Source organism: Phyllobates terribilis, unplaced genomic scaffold, assembly GCF_046119375.1.
Source record: "Phyllobates terribilis strain yellow unplaced genomic scaffold, ASM4611937v1 Scaffold_5__5_contigs__length_657084704, whole genome shotgun sequence".
NCBI classification, from domain to species: Eukaryota; Metazoa; Chordata; class Amphibia; order Anura; family Dendrobatidae; genus Phyllobates; species Phyllobates terribilis.
Genome location: NW_027362765.1, coordinates 206,719,189 through 206,745,095, shown reverse-complemented (window position 1 = coordinate 206,745,095; position 25,907 = coordinate 206,719,189). Strand labels below are relative to the sequence as shown.

Below are 25,907 nucleotides of genomic sequence, written 5' to 3'. Positions count from 1 at the left end.
ATCAGTTATAATGCCCCCAGCGGCACTAAAAACCCGCTCTGATAAAACGCTAGCGGCAGGGCAGGCCATCACCTCCAAGGCATAGAGGGACAGTTCATGCCACGTGTCCAGCTTGGATACGGAATAGTTGTACGGCACAGAGGAATCACGGAGGACGCAATAACCAGTAATCAGTGTTGGGCAAAATGCATATACCGCGAGAGTCATGAGAAAGGCAGTGGGACATAATGACAGCAATGTGCGCCAGACTCCCAACAGGCAAGAGTTCCCTGTCCCCACCCGGAGGATGACCTCCATCTCCTCCTCTTCAGCCCATCCATGCTGAACAGACTGTATAAAGCTGGTGTGGGTAGTACTCTCTATAGCACAGCAACCATCTCCTGTTCCTCCTCCTCCTCATTATCACCCAATCTGCGCTGAGAAGATGAGATGAGTCTGGGCTGGGTAGTATCACCCTGTGTACTTTCTTCCACCATTTCCATCTGGCCCACATGCAAAGCTTCCTCTTTAATTGTAAGTCGCAAGCATTTGAGAAGACACAGAAGCGGGATGGTTACGCTGATTATGGCATCATCGCCGCTCACCATCTTGGTTGATTCCTCAATGTTTTGTAGAACCTCACTGATGTTAGAAATCCATGCCCACTCATTAGTTGTTATGTACAAGTAGCTCAGGCAAATCTGGATAGGTTTTCAGAAACCGCTGAACCACTAAGTTGAGCACGTGGGCCAGGCATGTTACGTGTGCGAGCTTGCCAAGCTTCAGAGCCACCAGCAGGTTATGGTAATTTTCACACATGACCATGCCTTGTTGTAGGTTCAGCTGTGAGAGCCACAGATCTGTCTGGTCTGTTATATCTTTCCACAACTCTGTGGTGGTGTGCTGTTTGTCACCTAAACAAATAAGTTTCAGCAGAGCCTGTTGCTGCTTTATCAAGGCAGTGCTTCAGTGCTTCCAGCTTGCAACTGATACGGACGACGTGCTCTGAGATGACAATTCGGAGATGGAGAATAAGGAGGGGTTGTAGGAACTGGTGGAGGAAACCCTGATGGAACTAGGGCCTGCAACCCTCGGCATTGGTAGCAAATGTAGCCATCCCAGCGTCCGACTCGGTCCCAGCCTCCACAAGGTTTTCCCAGTGTGCCGTCAGGGAAATGTAGCGTCCCTGGCCACAAGCACTTGTCCACATGTCGGTGGTTAAGTGGACCTTCCCAGAAACTGCATTAGTCAGGGCACGGGTGATGTTATGGGACACCTACTGGTGTAAGGCAAGGACGGAACACTGGGAAAAATAGTGGCGACTGGGGACCGAGGTCCGAGGGACGGCCGCTGCCATGGGGTTTGCAGAAAGCCTAAGTGTCCACAAGCCTAAATGGCATAATTTCCAGGGCAAACAGTCTGGAAATGTGCCCATTTAGTGTTTGGGCCTGTGGGTGGGTGGCTGGGTATTTGCGTTTGCGTTCCAAGGCCTGGGGTAGGGACAGCTGAACGCTGTGCTGGGACAAAGAATTGTTATCAAATTGCCTAAGGCAAAGAATCCCCAACTAAAGACTATTAAAATATAACTTTTACTCATACTATTAAAGGAATATAAATTTAAAATTCGCATGAGGCAGTATATGTACTAGGACACAAGGTATACCACCTATTTATTCAAATCAGTACTCTGCTAGGTTTCCCATGACAATTTCTCTTTCATGGTTTCAAGACAATTTTAGTGCGGCTGCAACCTATACTATCCTATCCTTTCATGTTCACCATTCTCATATCTGACTAATGCTATTAAAAGATAGTCCTAAGCCTCCTCAACATGTTTCACCAGACTAACTGGCGTCATCAGGGCATTGAGGCCTACCACTGGATTGGCATCCTCCATTCTTTCACGGCAGCGCAGAATAGCCCATTTGCTCCTTCTTTTTATGCTCTAATCTAAGCTCTCCCTCCTAGATCAACTCTCACTGAACTGCTTCCAGAGCAGAGTGTGCCGAGCATCGCATCACCCGGTATATAAGAAGCGATGCGGCTGGCCAGTCACAGTACTGCCAGTAGCCAACATGGTTACAGCATTACTGTCTATGTCAGGCAATCCCCGCATGTTTATTGGCTGTCTAATAGCCGTGAAATATGAGGAGTGGGGACTCAAGCATGGCGCTCGAGCACCCGCGATACTTGATTGAGTAACAAACAGTGGTGAGCAAGCTCGCGCTAATCTAAACATATATTTTACTTTTTTCATATATGGTTTTTACATTCTTTCTCAGTGATTCATTTTCCTTTTTCTCTTACTCAACTTTTTGTAATTCTACTACACCTTCATCATCATCATCATCATCCTATTTAAATAATCATCATTGTTTAATGAAGGTCTGTCACCAATCACGACATTTGTATCTTAGTAAATACTTGTATTTCTCTACTTTCGAACTCTACGTTCCTGTCTAAATTGACAACTGGGTGTTTCCATTTCCTGCCTGTGAAATGGGTGTGTCATTACACAGTCTGACTCTGTCAACACTGATTGGACAAGGTCTGACTGTGCAGGACACCCCCCTGACTAGGAGTGCCGCGTCTCTGCAGCTGTCAATTTTTTTAAATGTTTCTAGCAGGAATAACAAAGGAATGAATTTCAGAGTTGTTATTTCATGAACACAAATCTTTGCTAACACAGATATCATAGACGGGGAAAGGTGAATTGTCGTCTATAATATTTTGTTTACGTGTTATTTTATCCTGTTATTCGGTATATTCTATTCAAGTTGTGTAATGACTACATTGTGAAAATTGCAATTACCAACCATCAGTCATGAGTAGTGTTGAGCCACCCCCGTAGTGTTCGAGTTCGGTTCGGTTCGTCGAACACCCGTGTGTTCGCCGAACTGTTCGTCGAACTGTTCGTCGAACACCTTCGAACACCGTTAAAACCAATGGCAGGCAAACAAAAACACATAGAAACACATAGAAAACACCTTCAAAGGTGTCCAAAAGCTGACAAACTGCTCAGAAGACACAACTAACACATGGAAAAGTGACAAGTACATATAGTCATGCGAAAAGAAAAGAGGTGGAGGAGTAAAAGGAGGGGGAGACACAGATATAGGCATGTCATGCCCTTCTAAAATCCAAAAAGTGAGAAGCCGAGACGGCCAGTCCGCTCCTGCCCGTGCCACCTCCGTGTCGCCGGGTTTGTGCCAGAGCCGCGGTGAACCCTGACGGCCAGCCCCCCTCTCCCAATACTGGTGCCTGTCCGCTGGTGGGTCGAGAGAGCCCCCCTGTGGTGGAGGCAGCTCTAAGCTTTTTAATTTAAATTGTCCCTCTAATTTGAATGAATACACTTTAAATCCATTTACAAGGATCTATTGGAGGGCAAGTCTCATGCCAGCAGCCGCGTAATTCCAGCTCCAGTAGCGTCCACTAAAGCTGCTGCAGTTAAAAAGCTTTTATAAGGATCGAGCTCGGCTGTCCACCGCAAGGCATCCTAGTGCCAGTCCCAGCCCCTATGCCTTGGGGTGCCTCCTGATGCTCTTCACTGAGTATCCCGTGGTCCCGAAGCATTTCCTTTGAAAAAATTAAGTGTCCAAACTACAGGTGGTGTAGCTTGCTTAACAGCCGGGATAATCCGCTGACTAGCAGACACTGCTACTAGGCACAAAGTATTTCCTGGGCTAGATGCAGTTAAAAATTTGTAAGTAGATACTCTCGTTGGATGCTGAGAAAGCATTCCATAGAGTCTCCTGGCACGCCATATATGATTCTCTTAAAAAGCTTGGGGTAGGGGTCTAGGGGACCCTTTTATAGCCAAAATCACGGCCCTGTATCACAATACGTCACCTAGGCTGAAGATAAATGGAACTGTAGCACCGAGGGCTCGGTTGCTACAGACGTATTGCACCTCACCCAGAGGTGTGATATCTCACTCTCAGATAAGGATGGAGTGTGGATCAGGACCCGACACCTGCATGCATTACACCACATTGCCGTGGGGCAGGGCGACCAATATGCCCCTGAGATGGGCACGACAGTCCCTGTCCCTGGCTGGAGTGGGGGGAGGGAACACTGAGGAAGGGGAACCCTGCAGTGCAGGAGCAGGGAGGAAGCAGTTCCTGGGTGCATTGAGAAGGGAGTATAAAAGGTGGGCACCATCTTAGTTCAGTGCAGAGAAGTCTGAGCAGAAGTGGCAGGGAGCAGGGGCTCTGCATGAGCTCTGCTCCGGAGGCGGGCCTAGTAACAGAGGCCCAGGCCTGCAAGAGGGAGAAGGAAGGAAGAGGAGCGGAGAAGGCTCCAGGAACGAGGAATGAAGGGATCCCAGGGGTGCGGACGGGCGAGTCGCCACCGCACGCCCGAATCCACCTGCGTGGAGGGGTCAGGCCAAAGGGGGAGACCGGTCCCCGAACTAGTGGAGGCAGGAAACGACCCTCAGCTAGAAACCGGAGGCTCTGACATTTTATGTGGCGCAGCCCCTTGCTCCACCCGCTAGGAAGGCACCACATAGGGTCAGGGAAACTGGCGCCAAGTTTACCAAGAGGAGGCCCGAGGCAGCCGGACAGAAGTGTTGGTAAGAAAGGCCAGACAAAGGACACACAAAGGGGGTCCTGTGAAGCGCTCCAAAGTTATCTGGGAGTTGTCTGAGCCCCTCACCTGGTGAGCACAGTACGACGTGGGCAGCCGTTACCTGCAGACGTGGTCTGGATAATAAGAACTGTGAGTAAAGGCCCTGAACTGCATCACTGACTCCGTGTCGTTACTGCTGCTGCCCTGCACCATCACCCCCATCCTCCGCATACACTGCCCTGAGGCTATACTCCTCCTGTGGGGAGTTATGCCACGCTCTGCTGCACCCACAACACCAGCCTTAGCGGTCTGCCCTGTAGCGGCGGTTCACTCTGACCGCAATCCACGGGTGGCGTAGTCGGACATTTAAACATCAAAACCACATAAATAGTTCCGCCACTGGTTTGACCGCCCTGAGCCACGGAACCGGATCGCCGCCACGAAGACTACAACCACCAGCATCCACCAAAAAGGGTCCGGCTCCGGGTGTCCCAAGGCCCAGGGGGTGCGTCAGAACATTTTCATCACCTTTCACAATCACCAATGGGACAAGGCAGGGATGTCCTCTGTCCCCTCTCTTATACATCCTAGTGACGGAGCACCTGCTCTCATCAATTCGCCATAACCCGAATATTAGGTGGATTGAGGTGGGAGGCACCGAGTACAAGTGCTCTCTATTTGCTGATGATGTCCTAGTATATATCACTCAATCACATATATCCATCCCTGCTGTTATGGCTGAAATAGATCACTTTGTTACATGGTAAAATTTTAAAATCAATGCAGCGAAGTCTGAGGCCCTCGATGTCTCCCTCCCCAAATCCATATAGGATTCCATCCAGTCCAACTTTCCCTTTGCCTGGCCCTCACAGGGTATCAAATACTTAGGAATTCCTATTCATAGAGACCTCTCCCATCTATGTTATCTTAATTTTGGGCCCTTTATTGAACAATTCCATACAGACCACGGTTGGCAAGTTAGAACTGTAAGATTCACTACGTGAACCACTGGTGTTTTGTGGAAAAGCACATGTACACCGCGTTCCAAATTATTATGCAAAAAGTGTTTAGGAGTGATAAGGGAAGAATTTGTTTGTTTGTCAGTTAAACTCATTGATGGTGATGTGTGTCAGGGCTCTTTATATCACTGTAAGCAATTGCAGACACCTGTGCTAATTAGTTTGGCAGGTGTGTCCAATGAAAGGCAAGACTACTTAAGAAGGCTCTCTCACATTATTAAGCAGCCTACATTTTCTGCCAAAATGGGAAAGAAAAAGGATGTGTCGGCTGCTGAGAAGCAACAAATTGTGGAGTGTTTAGGTCAAGGCATGACTACAATCAACATTGTGCGATGATCAGGATGAAGTGTCTTGGCAATCAAGAAGTATGTAGCTGATTCACAGTACACACGTGTGCGTGCTGATAAGGGCAAATTGAGGACTCTTTCCTACAGGCAATTACGTCAGGTTGAAAGAGCAGCGGCAAAAAAGCCTTGTCATAGCAGCAGACAAGTTTTTGAAGCTGCTTGTGCCTCCAACGTCCCCCGAACAACAAGATGCAGGGTCCTTCAGAGGTTTGCAGCTGTGCATACGCCATCCTGTCGACCTCCTCTATCCACTTCACACAAGCAGAAACGGCTCCAGTGGGCCAAACATTACATGAAGACTGATTTCAAAACTGTGTTGTTCACGGATGAGTGCCATGCAGCGCTCGATGGTCCAGATGAATGGAGTGGAGGATGGCTGGTTGATGGACACCCCACGCAAACACGGCTACAGCGCCAACAAGGAGGAGGTGGAGTAATGTTTTGGGCTGGAATCATGGGGAGAGAGATTGTCGGCCCCTTTAGGATCCCTGAAGGCGCTAAAGATGAACTCCATAATGTATGTGGATTTTCTCAAACAGCACTTCCTGCCATGGTTCAAGAAGAAGAACCGTGTATTTCACAGCAAGATCATTTTTCTGCATGATAATGCACCATCTCATGCTGCACATAAAACATCTGCATCTCTGGCTGATATGGGCATAAAAGGGGACAAACTTATGGTGTGACCCCCATGCTCCCCTGACCTCTACCCCATTCAGAACCTTTGGAGCATCATTAAAAGGAGTGTCTATGATGGCGGGAGGCAGTTCACATCTAAGCAACAGCTCTGGGAGGGTATTCTGTCCTCATGCAAAACAATTGAAGCAGAAACCATCCAAAACCTGACAAATTCAATGGACGAGAGAGTTCAGAAGCTCCTTTCGAACAAGGGGTCCTATGTGAAAATGTAACATCACCTAGAATAAAGTTTTGAGTTGAAAACTGTTTGATTTCAGTTTCTAACAACCTGCTAATGCTTATAATTTCAAAAATGACCATTTTTTTGGTCTTTATTAAAATGAAAAGGTTGATCGAAAAGTTTGGGGGATCTAAGAGTGTGGCAACCCAGTAGTCATGATTACTTCGAATTCTGACAATATGAGGGTCATGCTGCAGGTAGTGCAGCAAGAAGGCACTTATGTGTCTTGCGCATCTCGGAGCCCCAAAATTATTTTCCGGGCTAGATGCAGCTAAAAATTATTTTTAATTTTAAATCTGGTGAAGCTTATTATAGATGGCCTAATAGGATCAGTGCTGCACACTGCTACAAAGCCCAAATTATTTTCCAGTCAAGATACAGATAAACATGATTAGTAATTTGAAAGCTTAAAACGGTTGGTAGGGTGATTTTAACCAATCATCAAGCTTTTACTCTCCCCAGGATGACACAGGGGTAGAAAAGTCGTTTCGGATCCATGATTTGTTCATCTTTATGAACGTGAGTCTGTCTACATTATCAGTGGAGAGCCGCGTGCGCTTATCTGTCAGCACACCACCAGCAGCGCTGAACACACGTTCAGACAGAACGCTGGCTGCGGGGCATGACAAGATCTCCAAGGCGTAAGTGGCTAGCTCCGGCCATTTATCCAGATTGGAAGCCCAAAAAGAGCAAGGGTCCAGTGACACAGTCGTGGCTTCAATGTTTACTTGGAGATACTCCTGTACCATCGTCTCTAGGCGTTGACTATGTGTCAGACTTCTTGTCTCCTGTGGCCTTGCAAAGGATGGGCTAAAAAAGTGGTGAAATGATTCCGCAAAATTGATGTTACCAGCAGATACTGTGGTTCTGTTACGGTTTGAGTGCTGAACACTTGACGGTCCCACGGTTGGCAAGTTGGAACTGTGAGATTCACTACGTGCACCACTGGTATTTTGTGGAAAAGCACATGTAAGATTCTGCAACAGTCTCTGCTGATACTCCTGCATGCGTGCATCCCTTTCTATGGCAGGAATAATTTCTGCAAATTTACTTTTGTACCGGGGATCTAACAGTGTGGCAACCCAGTAGTCAGGATTATTTCTAATTCTCACAATTCGAGGGTCATGTTGCAGGTAGTGCAGCAAGAAGGCACTCATGTGTGTTGCGCATCCAGGAGCACCAAGTCCCTGTTGTGTTGGTGGCGAGGTAACAATCATGCTTCCTTCCTCTGTCCTCTCCCCCCAACCTCGCACAACAGAAATGTGATCAAGGTCTCCCTCATCTGATGAGTCTTCCATCAGTTCGTCCTCCACTTCTTCCTGGGCTCCTGCACCTTCCTCACTAGTTTGGCTGCTACCATGCGCCCTGGTAAAATCATCTCCCCCACCCTCACATGCCTGCCGCCTTGGTGCTGCCGACCGTCTGGACCTTGCAGATGTTAGCCCTTCCGCATACAACTCCTCCTCCTCTACTTCCTCCACCTCCTCTTGTGCCACCACCTGACTCCGAATTCTGTTTAACATGTGCTCCAGCATGTAAATCACCGGAATAGTCATGCTGATAATGGCATCGTCAGCACTAAACATCTTCGTCGCCATTTCAAAACTGTGCAGAAGGGTGCATAGGTCCCTGATCTGAGACCACTCCTCCAGCGTGATTTGCCCCACCTCTGAATCTCGTTGGCCCAGGCTATACGTCAGAACGTATTGCACCAGGGCTTGTCGGTGCTACCACAGTCGCTGCAACATGTGCAGAGTTGAATTCCACCGGGTAGGCACATCGCATTTTAGCCGGTGAAGTGGCAGGCCCAACGACTTCTGTAGAGATGTAAGTCGCTGAGCTGCGGGATGCGAACGGCGGAAGTGAGCACACAGCGACCGTGCCCTCTGCAGAAGGCCATCTAGTCTGGGATAGTGGGCTAAAAATTGCTGGACAACCAGGTTCAACAAGTGAGCCATACAAGGCACGTGTGTGACATTGCCCCGGCGAAGGGCCGCACCCAGGTTTGCAGCATTGTCGCACACGGCCTTCCCTGGTTTCAGGTCCAGTGGAGACAACCATTCATGAAATTGGTTCTCCAGAGCTGACCACAACTCCTCAGCTGTGTGACTCACATTTCCCAGACATTTCAATGTAAAAACCGCCTGATGACGTTGAGCCCTACTGCCAGCATAGTAAGGAGGTGTGCAGGATCCCTTCTGCGCAGTTAGAAAGCTTGTGGCATGACCAGACAGGCTTTGGGTGCAGGTGGAAGACCGAGAGGAGGTTGAGGAGGCAGAAGCAGTGGAGGAACTTTGACATAAAGAGGATTGACGCACAACTCGTGGGGACGGCAAGACTTGGACAGCAGCCCCTTGTCCTGCTGTCACCATAGTTACCCAGTGCCCAGTCAGCGACATGTAACGCCCCTGTCCATGCCTACTCGTCCAAGTGTCTGTGGTGAAATGCACCCTGTCACACACAGAGTTTCTCAAAGAAGCGGTGATGTTGTGTGCGACATGCTGGTGGAGCGCAGGCACACCTTTCTTTGAGAAGTAGTGCCGACTGGGCATCTGGTACTGGGGCACTGCGACGGACATAAGGTCTCGAAAATCCTCTGTGTCCACCAGGCGGAAAGGCAGCATTTCTGTAGCCAAGAGCTTGCAGATGGTGAAATTCAACCTTTTAGCTTTCTCATGGCTAGGAGGAAATGGTCTTTTACTTGTCCACATCTGAGGGACCGAGGGCTGGCTATTGTGCTTAGACGGGGTTGATAAGGGTGTCCCCGGCAAACTGCCGGTCTGTGAGGAAGATGCAGGCGGACATGTTAGGTTGCCTTGATCCAAAGGTGGTGCTATCGATGTCGGACAGCGCTCAAGACCAGCTGGTGTTACCACCTCCAAAGAAAATGATGACCTGCCAATCACGCTGGCTGTTGCGGGTAAAGAGGTGGCAGGTCTGCGCCCCAAAACAGGTGTGACTGCTGTCCCCCCAGTCACAGAGGATGAAGAGGCCGCGGATGCACAAGATATGGCAGACGGTGGTTGGCCCGGCCGGCTAGGCCGCATTGTAGCACACTGAGCTTCCCACTGCAACTTATGCTTCATGTCCATGTGCCGGTTCATGCATGAAGTACTCAAACTATGTATTTTTTGGCCTCTACTTAGCTTTTGCTGACAAATGTTACAGATAACACGAGTTGGGTCATCTTTATCGATCTGAAAAAATGCCCAGGCTATGCAAGGCTTAGCACCCATGCGACCTGAAGAGCCACCACGACTTGTGGTGAGAGGCAGAGTTGTGTTTGAGGATGCAGTTGTTGACGTGCTTCCAGTACTACATCTCTGTCCAGGAAGGCGCAACCTGACCTCGTCGTCACTAGCATCTTCCTCCACCTCCTCTGCTGACCTCATCTCTTGGCTGACTGTGGGTTGACAGTAAGTGGGATCTCCGACCTCATCATCCTCACCCTGTGCGTTATCACACCCGTCGTCCTCAGAGCCAACCTGTTCCTGCCCTGACAAAAAACTAAAGTTGTCGCTCCAATCAGGTATTTGAGTCTTATCATCGTCTTCCTCATTGTCTCCACCAACAGGAGTTACAGTTTGGGAATGAGGGTCTACATTATGGTCAGAACCTTCTGCGTCTGGTCCTGGATCCGACTCATAAAGATTCTGGGCATCAGTGCAGATCATTTCCTCGTCTGGATTCACAGAAGCGCTGGAGTCGACCTCTGATTCCCAGGCTATAGTATGAGTAAACAGCTCTGCAGACTCAACCATCTGTTCTACCTCATACTCAGACGGGCAGCTGGAGATTTGGGAGCTGTGAGGAAGCAAGTGCGATTTGGGTGACACCTTTGAGGACTGGAGTATTTGTGATGTTGAAGTTGATGTGGAGGAGAGCCCACTTAAAGGAGCACTTGATATCCGTTGAAGCACCTGCTGTTTTTGTGCCTCATCTGGAATTTGTAGCGATTGGCGTGGCCGTAAGAAAGGGATCTTATCACATTGTCCGCTAAAAGAAGTAGACATTTTAGTTTGGCTGGAAGATGGTCTTTCTTCTGCACCTACCCCACGGACACAACCTTTTTTCCCCTTCCCAACACGCCTATTCCCCTTTCCACCAGCAGCAGGCCTTTTTCCACTCATTTTGGTGGTTAACTAATTCACAACTCTGGAGTTGTTTGCACAAAAAAACAATGGATGGTAACCGAGCAGAGCTGAGTGGCCAAACTGTGGTATTAGGCCAAAACTATTGGCTGGGTTAGATGCAGAAAAAAATTATTTTTAATTTGCAACCTGATGGAGGTCAGTATAGATGGACTAATAGACCAAGTCCCACACACCGCTAGAAGCCCAAATATTTTTTCAGAGCTAGATGCAGAAATTTTTTTTATTCGATTTGCAACCTGATGGAGGTCAGTATAGATGGACTAATAGACCAAGTCCCACACACTGCTAGAAGCCCAAATATTTTTTCAGAGCTAGATGCAGAAAAAAATTATTTTTAATTTGCAACCTGATGGAGGTCAGTATAGATGGACTAATAGACCAAGTCCCACACACCGCTAGAAGCCCAAATATTTTTTCAGAGCTAGATGCAGAAAAAAATTATATTCAATTTGCAACCTGCTGGAGGTCAGTATAGAAGGACTAATAGAACAAGTCCCACACACTGCTAGAAGCCCAAATATTTTTTCAGAGCTAAATGAAGAAAAAAATTATTTTTAATTTGCAACCTGATGGAGGTCAGTATAGATGGACTAATAGACCAAGTCCCACAGACTGCTAGAAGCCCAAATATTTTTTCAGAGCTAGATGCAGAAAAAAATTATTTTTAATTTGCAACCTGATGGAGGTCAGTATAGATGGACTAATAGAACAAGTCCCACACGCTGCTAGAAGCCCAAATATTTTTTCAGAGATAAATGAAGAAAAAAATTATTTTTAATTTGCAACCTGATGGAGGTCAGTATAGATGGACTAATAGACCAAGTCCCACACACTGCTAGAAGCCCAAATATTTTTTCAGAGCTAGATGCAGAAAAAAATTATTTTTAATTTGCAACCTGATGGAGGTCAGTATAGATGGACTAATAGAACAAGTCCCACACGCTGCTAGAAGCCCAAATATTTTTTCAGAGATAAATGAAGAAAAAAATTATTTTTAATTTGCAACCTGATGGAGGTCAGTATAGATGGACTAATAGACCAAGTCCCACACACTGCTAGAAGCCCAAATATTTTTTCAGAGCTAGATGCAGAAAAAAAATATTTTTAATTTGCAACCTGATGGAGGTCAGTATAGATGGACTAATAGACCAAGTCCCACACACCGCTAGAAGCCCAAATATTTTTTCAGAGCTAGATGCAGAAAAAAATTATATTCAATTTGCAACCTGCTGGAGGTCAGTATAGAAGGACTAATAGAACAAGTCCCACACACTGCTAGAAGCCCAAATATTTTTTCAGAGCTAAATGAAGAAAAAAATTATTTTTAATTTGCAACCTGATGGAGGTCAGTATAGATGGACTAATAGACCAAGTCCCACACACTGCTAGAAGCCCAAATATTTTTTCAGAGCTAGATGCAGAAAAAAATTATTTTTAATTTGCAACCTGATGGAGGTCAGTATAGATGGACTAATAGACCAAGTCCCACACACCGCTAGAAGCCCAAATATTTTTTCAGAGCTAGATGCAGAAAATTTTTTTATTCAATTTGCAACCTGATGGAGGTCAGTATAGATGGACTAATAGACCAAGTCCCACACACTGCTAGAAGCCCAAATATTTTTTCAGAGCTAGATGCAGAAAAAAATTATTTTTAATTTGCAACCTGATGGAGGTCAGTATAGATGGACTAATAGACCAAGTCCCACACACTGCTAGAAGCCCAAATATTTTTTCAGAGCTAGATGCAGAAAAAAATATATTTTAATTTGCAACCTGATGGAGGTCAGTATAGATGGACTAATAGAACAAGTCCCACACGCTGCTAGAAGCCCAAATATTTTTTCAGAGATAAATGAAGAAAAAAATTATTTTTAATTTGCAACCTGATGGAGGTCAGTATAGATGGACTAATAGACCAAGTCCCACACACTGCTAGAAGCCCAAATATTTTTTCAGAGCTAGATGCAGAAAAAAATTATTTTTAATTTGCAACCTGATGGAGGTCAGTATAGATGGACTAATAGAATGATGCTATGCCCAAAAGATTTTACTTCACTAGGTGCAGTAAAAAAATTGGTATTCTATACACAGGTGGTATATCTTGCAACACAGATAGGCTACTCCACTGACTAACACACTCTGCAATAGGCCAAAAAGGATTAGCTTTGCTAGATTCAGCCAAATGCTGTGAAAAAAACTTGCACAGCACTGGCACAGACCTGCCTGGCAAAAACTGATAGGAACTGATGTAACCTAGTCCTGAAAAGGACTCCAATTACAATTAGTCTTTACTCCCACAATCTATCTATTTAAGAGCACAGACCTGCCTGATAAAAGTCGTAGGAAATGCTGTAACCTAGTCCTTAAAAGGACTGCAATCACAACTATTCCCTACTCCCAAGCTATCTGTATATTTGTGCGAAAATTGGCTTGAAATTAACAAGGTATAGCACACACAGCAACAGCGGTGCCGTCTAACACGCAGCTGCAGCAGTGAGAAAATGGTGGCGACGGGGAAAATGGCTTGGTCTTATAGGGCAAGGACATGTGACATACACTGCCAATCACACATGCCCTTGCTTGTGTGAAAAAAAGCACTTCGCTCCGTGTGTGCGCTGCTGATAGGCTGACAGATTGCACCTCCCCACTGCAAATGCGGGAAAGAGAAAAAAAAATGGAGATCTTCATTGTTCCTGCAGAGATCCATCCCCTGCCCCTCCCCCCGCCCCGCTGTACACTCAAACTGCGTATTAACATTAATTTTCATCATTACTGAGAAAAAATCCAGTTATGCTTTTGGTGCACGAACAGTTATCGAACATAACCTCGAACAGCCGAATTTTTCTCAAATTGTTCGTGTTCGCCGAACGGCTCGAACACCGCCCAAAACAGCTCGAATTTGAGATTGGCGAACAGTTCGAGTAGAACAACGCTCATCTCTAGTCATGAGCAGGAAGAGATGCATTCTAACTGTAAGAATCCGTGAGAGTAATGTTCCCAGAGCAGGTATGGTGGTGGCACATAGAGTTCATTTGCTTCATATTACAGAGCCTGAGGAACTCCATGTTCTGCCGTCTAGCAGAAGACGACAAAGGTGTTCTGCTCTAAAAGAAATGCTTCTGAGAATCTCTCTGTACTATGGCGTCAGATGGCACATACCACAATTTATTTTAATCTTGGACTGGTCATCATATGAATTTCACATGTCACCATATAAAATCAGAGGCATGCAAACTTATCATTGGGTGCCATAATACATCTTTATTCTGCTTGGAACTTGTTAATTGCTAGAAATTAGTCATTGGCATAAGGCTTTATACTCACACTGTACACTGGGTCCTAGGTAATGGCTTATGGGTGTAAAAGGAGAAAGGTCTCAGAGTGGTCATCATTAGCTTTCTCCCAGGGAACTTGAGTTTCTTAAGACTTGGTGGAATACGCACCCAGGCTTGAATTGGGTTTTCACTAGTGTTGAGCGAGTATGTTTTGTTAACCCTTTCACCGAGTATGCTCGGGCCGAGCTCCGAGTATTTACAGCTGCTCGGTGATAAGGTTGAATCACTCCCGTGTGTATGATATGCAACTGTTTGACAGTTTTATTACTTGTGAGGAATGTCTATTTCTTATACATTCCTCACATGTAATAAAGCTGTCAAACAGTTGCAAATCATGCACACAAGAGCGATTCAACCATATCACCGAGCAGCTGTAAATACTCGGTGCTCGCCCGAGCATACTCGAACAGAACATACTCGCTCAACCCTAGTTCTCACCACATTTTAACCCTATGACTAACAATGCCCTATGATGTTATATTGATGGTTACTCCTTTATTCCAGACTATTTCTCTGAATATTTGGGTGAATACAAGAATGTTCTTGCTGCCCTGCAGAATCTGAACGTGACTATATTGACAGCAATGGATAAAACCAAAATGGTGAGTAAAGAGGCTTTGTATTTATTATGTCCAGCGTGAAATGAAGCAGTATGTACTGGGAATTAATGGAATGATGCCCATTCAAGATGCAGGAAGTATATAATTGTACACTAATGATTCATTTTGAATTTAGCTTGGATTGTAATGACTAGTTTGGTCCTATGTTGGTAGTCAGTTTGGCTTGTCTTCCCTCTTTCAATTTGTGTTATTCTTTCCATGACATATTTTTCCGGCCAGCCTCACAGGCTTTCAAAAATTATTTATAAAGTGATTTTAAAGAAATGTGTCCAAGAGTGGGAGGAGAGAGTATATGCTATATATTAGTGCATTTATGGGACTGAATTTCTTACAGGTTCATAAAGTAGCTTCAAATGCTTCACAGGTATTAGTGACTCTTTTTAAAGTGGGGGAGTGTGACATGTGAGCCCTGTTGGCACTGCTGAATGTCTCAGAGGATCTACCGCAGGAGCCAAAACTCATGGCTATTAGTCATAGTAGTATTTTCCACATAATTTTATTACAAGCAATTGTAGTCTATTAATAAAATATTCACAAAATATCATAATTTAACCCCTTCACACATATGGACTTAACTGTATGTGATTGCGGTGGTGATCACGTGTAAAGGGGACTCAGGAGCTGATCTCTCTCCACACGCCGCTGATGCAGCATATATTAAATAGCCAGTATCTGTCTCTAACAGCAGTGGGCAGAGCGGAGTTCCTGCTATGCCTGTTAACCATTTACATGCTGCTGTCAAACTCTGACAGTTGCAATTAACTAACATCATGACCAGTGCACGTGCACGCCGGCTCCCATTGGTGCCCCGTGATGTGATTGTGGGGTGCTGATGGATTACTATGACAGCCGGGGGGCTGCTGAGCAGGAGCGGATACAGACAGCTTGGGACCCCTGTGCAAGAAATGTGTCTGGGCCCTCCTTATTTTATGGCAACCAAGCTACAGACTATATATACTGTGTGTATAAATATAAATACATATATATATATATATATATATATATATATATATATATATATATATATATACAGTACAGACCAAAAGTTTGGACACACCTTCTCATTTAAAGATTTTTCTGTATTTTCATGACTTTGAAAATTGTATATTCACACTGAAGGCATCAAAACTATGAATTAACACTTGTGGAATTATATACTTAACAAAAAAGTGTGAAACCACTGAAAATATGTCTTATATTCTAGGTTCTTCAAAGTAGCCACATTTTGCTTTGATGACTGCTTTGCACACTCTTGGCATTCTCTTGATGAGCTTCAAGAGGTAGTCACCGGAAATGGTCTTCCAACAATCTTGAAGGAGTTCCCAGAGATGCTTAGCACTTGTTGGCCCTTTTGCTTTCACTCTGCGGTCCAGCTCACCCCAAACCATCTCATTGGGTTCATGTCTGGTGACTGTGGAGGCCAGGTCATCTGGTGTAGCACCCCATCACTCTCCTTCTTGGTCAAATAGCCCTTATACAGCCTGGAGGTGTGTTTGGGGTCATTGTCCTGTTGAAAAATAAATGATGGTCCAACTAAACGCAAACCGGATGGAATAGCATGCCGCTGCAAGATTCTGTGGTAGCCATGCTGGTTCAGTATGCCTTCAATTTTGAATAAATCCCCAACAGGGTCATCAGAAAAGCACCCCCACACCATCACACCTCCTCCTCCATGCTTCACGGTGGGAACCAGGCATGTAGAGTCCATCCGTTCACCTTTTCTTCGTCGCACAAAGACACGGTAGTTGGAACCAAAGATCTCAAATTTGGACTCATCAGACCAAAGCACAGATTTCCACTGGTCTAATGTCCATTCCTTGTGTTCTTTAGCCCAAACAAGTCTCTTCTGCTTGTTGCCTGTCCTTAGCAGTGGTTTCCTAGCAGCTTTTTTACCATGAAGTTCTGCTGCACAAAGTCTCCTCTTAACAGTTGTTGTAGAGATGTGTCTGCTGCTAGAACTCTGTGTGGCATTGACCCGGTCTCTAATCTGAGCTGCTGTTAACCTCCGATTTCTGAGGCTGGTGACTCAGATAAACTTATCCTCAGAAGCAGAGGTGACTCTTGGTCTTCCTTTCCTGGGGCGGTCCTCATGTGAGCCAGTTTCTTTATAGCGCTTGATGGTTTTTGCAACTGAACTTGGGGACACATTCAAAGTTTGCCCAATTTTTCGGACTGACTGACCTTCATTTCTTAAAGTAATGATGGCCACTCGTTTTTCTTTACTTAGCTGCTTTTTTCTTGCCATAATACAAATTCGAACAGTTTATTCAGTAGGACTATCAGCTGTGTATCCACCAGACTTCTGCACAACACAACTGATGGTCCCAACCCCATTTATAAGGCAAGAAATCCCACTTATTAAACCTGACAGGGCACACCTGTGAAGTGAAAACCATTTCCGGTGACTACCTCTTGAAGCTCATCAAGAGAATGCCAAGAATGTGCAAAGCAGTCATCAAAGCTAAAGGTGGCTGCTTTGAAGAACCTAGAATATAAGACATATTTTCAGTTGTTTCACACTTTTTTGTTAAGTATATAATTCCACATGTGTTAATTCATAGTTTTGATGCCTTCAGTGTGAATGTACAATTTTCATAGTCATGAAAATACAGAAAAATCTTTAAATGAGAAGGTGTGTCCAAACTTTTGGTCTGTACTGTACATGTAAAACATAGTATAGTCTCCTGTCATTGTGTATATTACTGCCCCTTATTACACAATGCCCTATCTTGTTATGTTCAGCACCGTCTCTTACATATCGGATTCTCTTGTTATTTTTGTTATTTATAGCATCTTGTTCTTTATTCCATACCGTCCTCTCTTGTTAGATATAAAATGAAATGACTGCTGATGGAACAAGGTAAAGCTTCTTTTCTCTGGAGAAAGATGATGGACTGGTCTTCTGATCAGATGCTGTACCATCAGCAGTCATTTTATTTTAGATCTAGCAAGCGAGCACTTTATGTAATAAGGCAGGACACTGCTGGGCTGCGGGCGGGGTTATGCCCCGCGTCACACCCGGCATCCACCGCGCGCTCTGCCTCTCTCCATTCATTGGGAAAGCGCGTGGTGGATGCTGGGTGTGATGCGGGGGGTAACCCCGCCCACAGCCCAGCAGTCACCGCGGGGACCCCAGCGCTGAGTCACGCGTCACTTGTCGTGACGTCAGCGCAGGGTTACGTGATGCCTGTGAGCGGCCACTGATAGCGCCGCTCACAGGCATTATCAGCAACATAAGGTATAAAAAGTCTTAGGGGCCCCAGGGGGATACATTGGGGGGGGGTAATATAAAGTAGTGTACAACTTCTTTAATCCCATTTGTTCAATGTGAGGGTGATATATCCTCTCTCTGAAGATGTCTTTATGGATTTTACAATTTTTCTCTATGACAGGCCAATTCATGGTGAAATGTCCCCCATCCTGGGCCCCTTCATGGTATAATGTCCCTCATCCTGGGCCCAATCCTATAATAATGTCTCCCATTCTGGGCCCCTTCTAGTAATAATGTTCCCTGTTCTTCTTCAAAACATGTAAAAAATAAACTATTCTTCTTGCCTTCCTCCGCTCCCACTGCTTCCTCCACATCGGCAGCGGTGAGGATTCTCTAAACCGGCGGTGAGATCAGGCAGTCATGTAGCAACAAGTATGCAATATGCATACTTTCAGCCATATTCCGACTAGACGTGTGCAGCTTCGGTTAATATAAGTGAATTGAGTGAAGCTACACATGTCTGGACCGGGAGTATGAATATCGCATACTTGCAGTTATATGACTGCGTGGTCTCTGCACTGACACCAGAGAATCCTGACAGTGAGGGCAGTGCGTGCTGAGAGGATTCACAAGTCTGCAGTCACACAGTGACTGCAAAGTCTTGTAATAAACCTTGGACAGCCACTTTAAGATATTCCAGCCACAGAGCTTCACAATACAGCTGTGTACAAGAGGTCTTAATTAGTGTTGAGCCACCCCCGTAGTGTTCGGGTTCGGTTCGGTTCGTCGAACACCGGGATGTTCGAGGAACTGTTCGTCGAACTGTTCGTCGAACACCTTAGAACACCGTCGAACACCGTTAAAACCAATGGCAGGCAAACAAAAACACATAGAAACACATAGAAAACACCTGCAAAGGTGTCCAAAAGCTGACAAACTGCTCAGAAGACACTCTCTTTAAAAAAGCCGGCCGGCAAATTCAGCAGCGGCATACACCGGTACCCGACAATTTAGACAAGAAGGAATAGAGCATCACACATAGATTAGATAGATAGAAACATGTCAGTCACACATATAAGAAGCACAGTGACAGTGTTGGTTACTGCACTTGTCATTTAGTGTAAAGGATTTATTTAAAAAAATATTAGTGTTTTCATGCACCGTCTCTTTAAAAAAGCCGGCCGGCAATTCAGCATCTGTACCCGACAATTTAGAACAGAAAGAATAGAGCTTCACACATAGATTAGATAGATAGAAACATGTCAGTCACATATATAATAAGTACAGTGATAGTGTTGCTTACTGTGCTTGTCATTTAGTGTAAAGGATTTATTTAAAAAAATAATAGTGTTTTCATGCACTGTCTCTTTAAAAAAGCCTGCCGGCAATTCAGCAGCGGTACCCGACAATTTAGAACAGAAAGATAGAGCATCACACATAGATTAGATAGATAGAAACATGTCAGTCACATATATATGAAGTACAGTGATAGTGTTGGTTACTGTACTTGTCATTTAGTATTAAAATAAAGGATTTATTATTAAAAAAATTGGCGTGGGGTTCCCCTTAATTTTAGGCTCTAGCGGAGGTTAAGCAGACGGCTGGGGCAGATGTTTGAAGCCTGGGAAGGGGGTAATACCCACGGAGCTTCCCAGGCTACTAATATCAGCCCCCAGCTGAATACATAGCCTTTACTAGCTATTAAAATGGGGGACCCCCCAAAAAAAATGACGTGGGGTCCCCCCTAATTTAATAGCTAGCAAAGGCTAGGCAGACAGCTGGGGGCTGATATTAATAGCCCAGGAAGGGAGCCATGAATATTGGCCCCCTCCCAGGCTAGAAACACCAGCCGTCAGCCGCCCCAGAAATGGCGCATTCATAGGATGCGCCAATTCTGGCACTTAGCCTCGCTCTTCCACGCTGCCCTGGTGCGGTGGCAGGGGGTAATAGGGTTGGGGTTGATGTCAGCTTATAATGCCAGCTGACATCAAGCCCAGGTTAGTAATGGAGAGGCGTCTATAAGACACCCCCATTACTAACCCCATAGTCAAAGTTAAAAAAAACACAAACACCCAGAATAAAGTCCTTTAATTGAAATAAAGACACAATCCTTTATTGTTCTAAATTAAACCATACTTACCATCACGCCCATTCCAGCTGAAGCCAACGATCTCCTGCAATAAAAGAAAAATAATAAAGCAACCTCATCCTTACCTTTCCATGGTTCCCACGACAGCTTCAGCTCTGCTACATCGAGATGACAGGCTGGACCGCAGCAGAACGCTGCCATCCAGCCTGTCATCCCGCAGACACTGAGAAGCGCAGGCTTGCTTGCGCTGCTCAGCGTCTCTCTGTGACGACATCCAGATGAGCCGAGTTCATGTCCAATGAACTCGGCTCACCTCATGCACGTCACTGACAGCGTGGGAAAATTCTCACGCTGAAGCGCTGATTGCAGGAGAATTTTCCCACGCTGTCAGTGACGTGCAGGAGGTGAGCTGAGTTCATTGGACATGAGCTCACCTCATGCACATCACTGACAGCGTGGGAGAATTCTCCTGCACTCAGCACTTCAGCGTGAGAATTTTCCCACGCTGTCAGTGACGTGCATGAGGTGAGCCGAGTTCATTGGACATGACCTCGGCTCATCTGGATGCCGTCACAGCGAGACAGTGAGGAGCGCAAGCATGCCTGCGCTTCTCAGTGTCTGCGGGATGACAGACTGGATGGCAGCGTTCTGCTGCGGTCCAGCCTGTCATCTCGATGTAGCAGAGCTGAAGCTGTCGTGGGAACCATGGAAAGGTAAGGATGAGGTTGCTTTATTATTTTTCTTTTATTGCAGGAGATCGTTGGCTTCAGCTGGAATGGGTGTGATGGTAAGTATGGTTTAATTTAGAACAATAAAGAATTGTGTCTTTATTTCAATTAAAGGAGTTTATTCTGGGTGTTGTGTTTTTTTTAAATACTTTACTAGAAATTCATGGCGGTCATGTCTAATACTGGCGTGACCCCATGAATTTTGGGCTTGGGGCCAGCTGATAATACCAAGCTGGCCCTAACCCCTTTATTACCCAGTGAGCCACCGCACCAGGGCCCTGGATGAGTTGGGTACAGCGCCAGAAGATGGCGCTTCTATGAACGCGCCATTTTCCGGGGTGGCTGCGGACTGCAATTTGTAGCGGGGGGGGGCCCAGAAAGCTTGGGCCTCCCTGCGCTGCAGATTCCAGCCCCCAGCTGCCTAGTTGTACCTGGCTGGACACAAAAATAGGGCGAAACCCCACGTACTTTTTTTTTAATTATTTCATGAAATTCATGAAATAATTAAGAAAAAAAGGCCTTCCCTATATTGTTGTGTCCGGCCAGGTACAAATAGGCAGCTGGTGGTTGGGGGCAGCCCGTTCCTGCCTGCTGTACCTGGCTGGACACAAATATAGTGCGAAGCCCCACTTCAATTTTTTTTAATTATTTCATGAAATTCATGAAATAATTAAGAAAAAAAGGGCTTCCCTATATTGTTGTGTCCGGCCAGGTACAAATAGGCAGCTGGTGGATGGGGGCAGCCCGTTCCTGCCTGCTGTACCTGGCTGGACACAAATATAGTGCGAAGCCCCACTTCAATTTTTTTAAATTATTTCAGGAAATTCATGAAATAATTTAAAAAAAATTGACGTGGGGCTTCGCACTATATTTGTGTCCAGCCAGGTACAGCAGGCAGGAACGGGCTGCCCCCAACCACCAGCTGCCTATTTGTACCTGGCCGGACACAACAATATAGGGAAGCCCTTTTTTTCTTAATTATTTCATGAAATAATTTAAAGAAAATTGACGTGGGGCTTCGCCCTGTTTTTGTGTCCAGCCAGGTACAACTAGGCAGCTGGGGGCTGGAATCCGCAGCGCAGGGAGATCCAAGCTTTCTGGGCCACCCCCGCTGCAAATTGCAGTCCGCAGCCACCCCGGAAAATGGCGCGTTCATAGAAGCGCCATCTTCTGGCGCTGTACCCAACTCATCCAGGGCCCTGATGCGGTGGCTCACTGGGTAATAAAGGGGTTAGGGCCAGCTTGGCATTATCAGCTGGCCCTAAGCCCGAAATTCATGGGGTCACGCCAATATTAGACATGACCACCATGAATTTCTAGTAAAGTATTTAAAAAAAACACAACACCCAGAAAAAAGTCCTTTAATTGAAATAAACACACAATTCTTTATTGTTCTAAATTAAACCATACTTACCATCACGCCCATTCCAGCTGAAGCCAACGATCTCCTGAAATAAAAGAAAAATAATAAAGCAACATCATACTTACCTTTCCATGGTTCCCATGACGGCTTCAGCTCTGCTACATCGAGATGACAGGCTGGACCGCAGCAGAACGCTGCCATCCAGCCTGTCATCCCGCAGACACTGAGAAGCGCAGGCTTGCTTGCGCTCCACAGTGTCTCTCTGTGAGGGCATCCAGATGAGCCGAGTTAATGTCCAATGAACTCGGCTCACCTCATGCACGTCACTGACAGCGTGGGAAAATTCTCCTGCACTCAGCGCTTCAGCGTGGGAGAATTCTCACACTGAAGCGCTGAGTGCAGGAGAATTCTCCCACGCTGTCAGTGACGTGCAGGAGGTGAGCTGAGTTCATTGGACATGAGCTCACCTTATGCACGTCACTGACAGCGTGGGAAAATTCTCCTGCACTCAGCGCTTCAGCGGGAGAATTCTCACGCTGAAGCGCTGAGTGCAGGAGAATTCTCCCACGCTGTCAGTGACGTGCAGGAGGTGAGCTGAGTTCATTGGACATGAGCTCACCTTATGCACGTCACTGACAGCGTGGGAGAATTCTCCTGCACTCACCGCTTCAGCTTGAGAATTTTCCCACGCTGTCAGTGACGTGCATGAGGTGAGCCGAGTTCATTGGACATGAACTCGGCTCATCTGGATGTCGTCACAGAGAGACGCTGAGCAGCGCAAGCAAGCCTGCGCTTCTCAGTGTCTGCGGGATGAGAGGCTGGATGGCAGCATTCTGCTGCGGTCCAGCCTGTCATCTCGATGTAGCAGAGCTGAAGCTGTCGTGGGAACCATGGAAAGGTAAGGATGAGGTTGCTTTATTATTTTTCTTTTATTGCAGGAGATCGTTGGCTTCAGCTGGAATGGGCGTGACGGTAAGTATGGTTTAATTTAGAACAATAAAGGATTGTGTCTTTATTTCAATTAAAGGACTTTATTCTGGGTGTTTGTGTTTTTTTTAACTTTGACTATGGGGTTAGTAATGGGGGTGTCTTATAGACGCCTCTCCATTACTAACCTGGGCTTGATGTCAGCTGGCATTATAAGCTGACATCAACCCCAACCCTATTACCCCCTGCCACCGCACCAGGGCAGCGTGGAAGAGCGAGGCTAAGTGCCAGAATTGGCGCATCCTATGAATGCGCCATTTCTGGGGCGGCTGACGGCTGGTGTTTCTAGCCTGGGAGGGGGCCAATATTCATGGCTCCCTTCCTGGGCTATTAATATCAGCCCCCAGCTGTCTGCCTAGCCTTTGCTAGCTATTAAATTAGGGGGGACCCCACGTCATTTTTTTGGGGGGGGTCCCCCATTTTAATAGCTAGTAAAGGCTATGTATTCAGCTGGGGGCTGATATTAGTAGTCTGGGAAGCTCCGTGGGTATTACCCCCTTCCCAGGCTTCAAACATCTGCCCCAGCCGTCTGCTTAACCTCCGCTAGAGACTAAAATTAAGGGGAACCCCACGCCAATTTTTTTAATAATAAATCCTTTATTTTAATACTAAATGACAAGTACAGTAACCAACACTATCACTGTACTTCATATATATGTGACTGACATGTTTCTATCTATCTAATCTATGTGTGAAGCTCTATTCTGTCTGTTATAAATTGTCGGGTACCGCTGCTGAATTGCCGGCCGGCTTTTTTAAAGAGACGGTGCATGAAAACACTATTATATTTTTTGATAAATCCTTTACGCTAAATGACAAGTACAGTAAGCAACACTATCACTGTACTTCATATATATGTGGCTGACATGTTTCTATCTATCTAATCTATGTATGATGCTCTATTCTGTCTGTTATAAATTGTCGGGTACCGCTGCTGAATTGCCGGCCGGCTTTTTTAAAGAGACAGTGCATGAAAACACTATTATTTTTTTAAATAAATCCTTTACACTAAATGACAAGTACAGTAATCAACACTGTCACTGCACTTCTTATATATGTGACTGACATGTTTCTATCTATCTAATCTATGTGTGATTCTCTATTCCTTCTATTCTAAATTGTCGGGTACCGCTGCTGAATTGCCGGCCGGCTTTTTTAAAGAGACGGTGCATGAAAACACTATTATTTTTTTTGATAAATCCTTTACGCTAAATGACAAGTACAGTAAGCAGCACTTTCACTGTACTTCGTATATATGTGACTGACATGTTTATATGTATCTAATCTATGTGTGAAGCTCTATTCTTTCGGTTCTAAATTGTCGGGTACCGGTGTATGCCGCTGCTGAATTGCCGGCTTTTCATGTTTCACTGTTGGCACTGTTCCCATCGATTTGGGCAATCACTGTAATGCCACAACCACCATGGCTGTGGCATTACAGTGAGTGGCAGACAATCCCTGCATGATTGGTGCTCTAAATAGCGCCAGACATGCAGGACACGCTTTTGGTGCACGAACAGTTATCGAACATAACCTCGAACAGCCGAATTTTTTGCAAATCGTTCGGGTTCGTCGAACAACTCGAACACCGCCCAAAACAGCTCGAATTTGAGATTGGCGAACAGTTCAAGTCGAACAACGCTCATCTCTAGTCTTAATCTGTGTTTAATTAAAACAAAAACTGATAATATTTATTAATATTGTTCGATCCCAATAATAATGCACTACTACCTTGAAAGGAACATCATATCATTGAAAATGAGAAAAAAAAGACATCTCTGTGGGTCTTATCATAATAGCAATAAGTTAAAAAAAAACTCTGAAACATGTTTTCAGAACCTCTGTGTATGTTTGGGGGAAAATCCTCCAGATTAATATTTCATAAACTTTAAATCTATCCAGCGATGGAAGCAATTTGTGCTAATTCCCAGGAAATGATCCGTTGCGCAGTCGCATGACTTCTACTTCATCTACTCTCCAAATTGCGGATCGTTGTTAGTGAAATGATTTAGGGAGCAAAGTATAATACACCCACACAGTGTCAGGCTGAGAAGGAGAAGCAAAGACTGACACAACTTTGTAGCAATGTGAAGGTTTGAAGCTAAATATTAGTTATAACACAAAGACATGTTATTTTCAGCCTAGCAACAGGACCTGCAATGCTCTCCTCTAGAGAGGGGTAGAACATAGCACAGGCCTATACATCAAAGCCCGAACACAGCAGAAAGAACACGGACGTGGCCAAGAATTGCTTGCTAACGTGATTGTGAAAGTTTATAGTCCATTGGTCATGCCAAGAAATGCAGTTCCTTTCTCGTATGTACTTGACTGATCGAGGCTAATGATTGGCATGATGCATGGATCAACTTTGATGCCTCCTAAGGAACATGATGACTGGTGACATGGTGAGTCTTGTGTCTCATTAGTGGAACATAAAAAAAACTCAGTGAAGATCAGTTACAACTATAAAAAGCAGAAAACAGATAAAAGAGGTAAAAGATTTCAAGGTAAAAATGTATAATAAATACATATAGAAATTGTACAAAGTGGGCAGGATTTGGACTTATTTCAGGCATTTTTTTTA

General features: G+C 45.4%; 1 protein-coding gene across 2 annotated transcripts in view; it reads left to right on the top strand.

Annotated features, from left to right (window-relative positions):
• Positions 1–25,907, top strand: part of NECAB3 (N-terminal EF-hand calcium binding protein 3) — a 148,740-nt gene that overhangs the window by 29,377 nt on the left and 93,456 nt on the right. For both annotated transcript variants that reach the window (XM_073683758.1, XM_073683757.1), the window contains exon 5: positions 14,830–14,927. In XM_073683758.1, the coding sequence (XP_073539859.1) occupies positions 14,830–14,927 (98 nt within the window). The remainder of the gene's footprint in view (positions 1–14,829; positions 14,928–25,907) is intronic.